Raw genomic sequence first — 7,515 nt, 5'->3', positions numbered from 1 at the left:
ACATTTCTTCATGAGCTTGTTGGCCATCTGAATGTCTTCCTTGGTGAAGTGTCTGTTCATATCCTGTGCCCATTTTTCAATTGGATTATTCTCCTTGATCTTGTTGTGGTGCTCGAGTATTTTATAAATTCTAGATATAAGTCCCTTGTCTGACATGTTAAAAGCGCTTTTTAACACTTGTCTGAGTAGGTTAGAGGCTAAGGAAGTGAGGCCAATGGCCTGGGAGAGATTCTGCCGATTAGCATAGCTGAAATAAGAGGCTATCCTGACCAGAGAACTTTATTCTCATAACCTGTGACTTCCTTAATAAACTTCATAATCACAAAGTATTTTCTTTGAGTTCTGTGTGGCTATTGCAAAAAATTCTTGATCCTCTCAAAGAAGGAGAGAGTGCCATGGGAGGGATGGCTGGTGTCTGAGATACAGCATGAGTGTAAAGGCTTGTCTGACCTGATAGGCACTGTCTTGGGCTATTGATGAGGATTCTTCATGAAGAATCCTTGTGAAGTCAGAGAAGTTCTAATGACAATGACCTTATCTCTAGCCTGTTTTTACACAGATCAAGTTCAAATAGCTTAAGAAACCTTTTATGTTGACCAATTGATCTAAAAATCTGCTTGAAAGGGATTTCAATTCTGTTCCCCACAATCAATTCATATACACATAGAGTCTATATAGCAGCAATAACACACTCAGTACTTACCCTCCTAATAGTATCTGTGGCTGAGTGGATTCATTTGTGACACCGAAAATATCAGGAATTAAATCACCATTAAAACTGAAAAGATAACAATAAAAACATTGCACAATTATTTTTGTAAATTCTACTCTTCTCACTTAGTTTTAAAATAACACAAAACAAAAACCCCAATGGGAGGTACAGTAGGCATCACAATGCTTATCATTATCTAGCTTTGGTCATCTGCTATGCTAAAAACTATAGCTTTCAGTTTGGATTATATCTCAACATCAATAAAATAAACATCTTCACTAGTGGACTAGGGGTCGCATCACAATGTTGTCGCTGTTGAGTCAGAATCACCTCATGGCTGCTCCTCCAGGGGATTTTCAGAGTGTAAATCAGATAGGAGAATGCCTATCTTTCAGCCGTGGAATAGTTGGTAGATCTGAACTCCATGTCTTTGGATTGGCAGTGCAAGTCCTTACCATTAGGCTACCAAAACTCCCTAATATCATCATAGATGAATAAAAGATTGAAGTGGTGAATGAGTTCATTTAACTTCAAAGCACAATCAACACCCATGGTAATAGCTGTCAAGAAATTAAAAAAGTGTTGCTTTGGAAAAAAAATCTGCGGTCAAGGACCTCTCAAAAGACCTAAAAAGCAAAGGAGTTAGTTCAAAGACTAAGATATGCCTGATTCAAGCCAAAGAAGCTTCCAATTACTTTCTATGCATCTGAAAGTTTGACAGAAAAACAACTGATGTTGTTGAATTGTGGTGTTGTAGAAGAGTAATGAATATTCTAAGAATTATCAAAAGAACAAACAAGTCTGTCTATGATAAAGTGCAACCAGCATGCTCCTTAGAGGCAAGGATGGTGAAACTTTTCCTCACATCCTTTGGGCATGTTGTTAGGATTTGGCTCTTGGAAAAAGACATTATGCCAGGAAAGGTGGAGGGATAGAAAAAGAGTGGAAGACTGTAAACAAGATGAATTGAAACAGTGACTGGAACAACAAGCTTGAGGGTATCAGAGGTCTTGAGGATACAGCCGGAAACGCAAGGTTCAGATTTGCTGTTCATAGGGTTGTAATTGATGCATTGGCACATAACAACAGCAACAACCTTGAATGTTGTAACAACAGTGAAAAACATGTAAGTGTAAAAGAATCTGTGGACTTTTCGTTCAGACTTACAGTGGTCACTGGCCTATAATTGTATGCCATGATTTTAATAACTAAGAAAGGCAACACTGGAAATGCGAATGTAATATATATTGCTATAGTTCAAGAACGATTTCCACTTTATTATCAAAAATTCTGCTAAAAACTTACATTTATCATATCATATAAATTTGGGGGAATAAATGACAACAATATTTCTAAACTTCTGAGGAAATATTTTCTTTTCAATATCTGTCAATCAGGCACTATTCTTTTTTTACCTAAAAATAATTGTCTTAATTCACAACTGGGAGGGCCAGAATGAATATGAATCTATAGGTCACTTAATGAAAGGTAGTGAAACAAAAATAAAACCACAGTCCTTTTCCCCTTTTTGAAAATACTGAATTTCAGTGTACTCCTTTCTCCATTAAAAGAAGTGTCAAATACCTAAAAGCACAGGCCCTGCTCGGTCTCTAGTACCTTTGAGTGCATTCCAACTCATAGAAACCCAAGAACAACAAAACAAAAGGGCAGCCAGTTCTGTGATATCCTCATAATCATTGCTATGTTTAGGCTCAATGTTGTAGCAAACCAGGGACAGTAAATTTTGGGTCAACAGTAATTTCTAATGTAAAAAAATTTTATATATGGGAGCTCTGGTAGCCTAGTGGCAAGAAGCTGCAACTACAATCCCGGAGGTGCACGGTTCTAATCCACCAGTTGCTCTGCTGGGGAAGGAGGGGCAATCTTCTCCTGTACCAGTCAGATCTGATTTGACGGTACACGCGCGTGCAAACACACACACACACACACACACACACACACACACAAATAAATTTATATATGAAAGTATAAAATCTTTCAGAAGGAAGTAAGAACCTACTTACTCCATAATTAGAGGTTCATCTTCAAATGTCCTGTTGAGTATGGTCATATTGTGAGGATCTATAAGTAAGCATAAATTAACAAGGTATTCATATTATTCTGACTTGTATACTTAGAAGATAATATTTTTATGCTTTTCAAGATTGATCTCTAATTTATTCCGATGATTGCCAATAATAAGACATCATAAATCTAAAGTATCAAGTTTGTAAAGTTAAAATACTAGGAGAGCTCATTCTATATAACAAGGTCAAACATAACAGCTTTCTTTTGAGGCTTCAATAAAAAATAAATCCCTCAGATAAGCCTTTTATACATAATTTACAGTAGAGTAACTGACAATTACCAGGTTTTTATGTAAAGAAGGCAAAATATGCAAATAAACCTGACTTTAAGATGGCATGATTATAAACATACACACACACACACAGAGACAGAGAGAGAGAGAGAGAGGATTATACATAGTTTCCATTGTATTCTTGTGGCTATAATTATTTTTTTTCTTTTACATCTCAATATGAACTTTATTCATTCAAACTTTTTTAAAAAGTCCAACACAGTGTAAATGTAGGAATGTGTGGTTGTAATTCTTAATGAGAACAAACTGCCTGATCTCTCTCCTGGGAGGTGATTGCTGGATTTGTACCATTAGCCCAAAGGTGAACGAGCCCAGTAGTTGGCAGCCCAATGTGTAACCTACTCTATCACCAGAACTCCTCACTTGGGACATTAATGGTTGTCATGTGCCATCAAGTTGGAACCAATTCATAGGTGACCCTCTAGAGGGTTTTCAGAGGCTGTAAATCACATGGCAGGAGACCATCCATTTTTCTTCGCCCATGGGAAGCATAATTTCTTGTCTATTAGGTCACTTGAGATATTAGAAATAAAAAAATACCATTTCCTAGATAACGGTAAACCTGAGATTCTCAATAAAGTTTAAGTCTTGTGCCTCTCAGATACACTGGGATTTTTTTGGAGGACAAATAGGAAGAGATTGCTGTGCTTCTGTTATTTCTCAAGGGACCCAGTGCAGGCCATTCATTCTGTAAGAATAAGAGCAGCGACACCGTCATTCTCACAACTGCTGTGCAGTAAAATTGTCTGACATTAAATGGGTTATTAAACGGGATTGCTTCCTTGATGGCCATGGTGACAGTTACTGAAATTTCAGCAACGAATATGTACTACTAATTCTCTCAGCCATTAAAAGCCTTGGCTATAGCCTTCTTTTGTAAGCTACCAAGAGTGAATTCTTTTGTTAACTGAGCCCAGACTGGCTTTAGGTTTGAAAATCAAAACTAGAAAATAAACTTTTCCAAAGGTTTGTACAGATAATTACTGATATTCAAGAAGAACATTTTGCATCTGATTTTAGAACAATGTTCCTAGTATATTTATCTAAGTAAAGCAGGCATATTTTTCCTTTAATAACCAATGATAAATGTGGAAAATATTATAACAAAAAATATACCTAATGTCTGATTTTGTCCCCAGAAGATAACAACTCCAAAATAATTTTTTATATAATTTTTCGGAAGATATGTCAGAAGGACATCCATTTGTGAATCACCATCATAATCCCCAGGGACTACACTGGTTATCAATTCACTGTGATTCCTAAAGAAACAAGTTTAAAAAGACCCAGTCAAATGTTAATAAATTACAATGAAAATATATCTCTATATATTTGTAGTGCCTATATATATATATATATTTTTTTTTTTTTGCAGTTCAAAAGCTTCTTTATTGTGGTAAAAAATGGCGGCCGCCGCGCCAGTGCCTATATATTTTTAAACATTATATTAAAAACACCACAATATTGTTTTACTTCATTCTTTCCTTTAATATATTATCCTCTTAGATTGGGAGTTAAGAGCTCTTGACTAATATAAAATAAGATAAATATAGATTATGACAAAGCTCATTTATTCCTCCTGCACATTCAAGGATCACACATTTGAATGGTGTCTGTAATAAATAGTTCCAACTCATTGTCTTTTTAAAGTCACAACCAGCATACAGCTGACCCTCTGGTGGGTTTTCAGAGGCTGTAAATCAGATGGAGGAGAGTACCCATCTTTCTTCTGGGGAGCATCTGGTGGATTCAAATTGCCTCCTTGGTGAACTACTGGTGTATTTGAACCTCTTGCTTTTGGGTTGGTAGCGTAACCCCTTACAAATCAAAGCTCCATTTATAATAAATTGAAGTGGCCTTGTGGTAAGAAGCCGCGCTGTAAACCTGAAGGTACATGGTTAGAAGCCACCAGCTGCTCTGTGGGAGATAAAGGGTATGGCCAGTTAATCCAATTCGACTGTGTCTGAAAACCTGCCAGAGAGTCAGCGATGGGTTGGTTTTGATTCAATGGGACATAAAACAACAACAATCAATTGATAGATCAGGAAGGATTACCACTATAATTTTGTTAGAATATCTACATTTAATTAGGGCTTTTAATTGTAGACCTTAAATTTATAGTGAATATGAAATCATTTTAGTCCTGAAAGTCAGTCAAGAAATAAGATCTTGTATACTAAACCTGGTGAATACAGGACATTTCTGGATTATAGGTGAGTTCTCTTCCCAAGTCTATCTTGAAACTGAATTTGCATTTAAGTTGCAACAGTTAGGTACAATTCACTAAGTCAGTCAGATGTTTGTCTTGGTATACAGCAGGCAGTGTAAGTTCTATGCATTAAAACATTAAAGAAATACTTCTAGATATATTAAAATATCTTGAACACAATAATACAGAAATAATTTAGGAATCATTGTATGCATTTTGAATATTTAACACAACAGATTTACAGTCTATTTTTATATAGTCTATACCCTTCACCCATCAAATTGTACAACCACTCTGTATGTAAGTAAACCAGTAAAAAATAAAAATTTTATAAAAAAAATAAAAGAACAGGTAAATAGGACTTAAAATCAACCCACATGGAATTCTACTTGGAACAAATGGAAAGATAGCAAATTTCTTAGTAGATTATGGATCATTCTTTCCTAAATAACATTAAGAACTTAAAAGTATGTATTGCATGTAAAATCTAAATTTTATTTAAAGTGATGACAATATTATTTTCAGAAAACATAGTATCAGTCTCAGTTAAATACGTATTTCAAGCCCTGTATCAAGTAGTTAATGCCTTAACTTCTTTTCCTTGGCTAAATTAAGCATCATCAGGCCCATGTAAGAGAGTTAACATCTTCTGGGTGACTAAGTCATGCTGGGAGCTCTGGTGATGTCATCCATAGAAAGGTTTGCACTGCTAACTCAAAGGTTGAGGCCCTACCCTTTCTGTCAATTGGTTAACGTTTGCAGAGAGAAAGGCTCAAGAAGGAAGGCTTACCTGCCCCCCTTACCTAAGGATTCCTGAGATGCCTGGAACTTGAAGTCAAAAGAAACGGTGTAAGACAAGAATGACACATAGTGCTAAAAATAGATTTATTTGGAAGTCCATATTTTGAGTGGTGATTCCTTTTCCCTCTGGTTTTATTTGATGGGCATAAAGTTTATTCTCTGGAAAGTTTTCAGGCATTATGATTTAAATTACAGCTGATGGTAAGGATAAGACTTTAAACTTAAATACAAGGAATGGATAAAAGTTCACAAAGAACAGTTTGATTTTTTTAAATTTTTTTGAGATTTTAATGAAGGATTATAGATAACATGGATTTCCATTCACTCGCTGTTGCACATTTTCCTCCCTGCCTACTCCAATAGTTTGATTTTTGCACTCAGCTCTACCCTAATCCAACAATACAAGCCAGTCAGGAATATATCTACATGGTTGGAGACAACTGAGAAACGACATCCTAGCAAAGCGCATCCAATGAGCTTTGTTGTGCCTTGCTCTAAAGTATGAATATAAAATATGAAGACAATTGCCTTTAAAAGAAAATTGTGAAAATTAAAGAGCATTAAAAAAATAAAGAAGAGCACTAAGGGACCTGAAGGAAACAGAGGAAACAGAAGAAAATGTCAAAACCATGCTAAGTAGAGATTAGGGAGAGAGAAAGTCAATCCATAGCCTTCCTTCCAGGCCATTCTCATGCAGAGGAAGCAAGAAAACCATTAGCCAACAAACTTTTAGGAGTGAATTTACAATTTCTGTACATGCTAAAACCTTGATGCATTCTTTCTTCAAAATATCCTCTAGTGAAAATAAAGGAACAAACAACGAATGTAGCACATGGACTGTTAAATAGGGATCAAACAAACAAGCAAGCAAATCCTAACCTGTTGCTATCAAGTTGATTCTATCTTACAGCAAATAGCAAAAAGCAAAGTGCTAATGACAAGAGAATTGACTGTAGAAAGCCAAAACACATGAAAGGTGTATGATACACATAAAAATGAGATGAGGAGAAGATGGCAAAATTGTTTCACACATTTGGAGTATGTAATGTTATTAGGAGAAGAACATCTTGCTTACTGAAGAAAGCATCAGTTAAACGTAGGAATATACAAGAGATGAATGGACAAGTGGTTGCAATATAGTAATGACGGAGGGTGGAGCTTTAAGGGGCAGTGTCTCCTTCTGTAGAACACAGGCTATAACTAAGAACTGACTCTCCATAGAAAAACATGATATCATGCAATTTCTCTTTTTCAAAAGTGGGAGTGGGTGGGGAACATAAGTGAAATCTGCATGGTCACAATGTAAATAGTGATTAGGGAGGAGTGATAGGGAATGGCAAAGGATACACTGACAAAGAAGATTAATCAGAACTGGCTTTGACAAGCACTGTGGCATTTGGACAAGAACAAACT

At 35.9% G+C, this 7,515-nt stretch overlaps 1 protein-coding gene across 2 annotated transcripts in view; it reads right to left on the bottom strand.

Moving 5' to 3' along the window:
• Positions 1 to 7,515, bottom strand: part of ITFG1 (integrin alpha FG-GAP repeat containing 1) — a 219,214-nt gene that overhangs the window by 200,621 nt on the left and 11,078 nt on the right. For both annotated transcript variants that reach the window (XM_006887816.1, XM_006887815.1), the window contains exons 3-5: positions 4,209 to 4,354; positions 2,737 to 2,794; positions 704 to 778 (exon numbers count right to left, since the gene is read on the bottom strand). In XM_006887816.1, the coding sequence (XP_006887878.1) occupies positions 704 to 778; positions 2,737 to 2,794; positions 4,209 to 4,296 (221 nt within the window). In that variant the 5' untranslated portion in view covers positions 4,297 to 4,354. The remainder of the gene's footprint in view (positions 1 to 703; positions 779 to 2,736; positions 2,795 to 4,208; positions 4,355 to 7,515) is intronic.

The sequence above is a fragment of the Elephantulus edwardii genome, unplaced genomic scaffold, assembly GCF_000299155.1.
Source record: "Elephantulus edwardii isolate Elephantulus edwardi_28Jun2011 unplaced genomic scaffold, EleEdw1.0 scaffold00062, whole genome shotgun sequence".
Classification (NCBI taxonomy): domain Eukaryota; kingdom Metazoa; phylum Chordata; class Mammalia; order Macroscelidea; family Macroscelididae; genus Elephantulus; species Elephantulus edwardii.
Note: the sequence above shows the minus strand (reverse complement) of the source record. Positions and strands in the feature narration are given on the sequence as shown.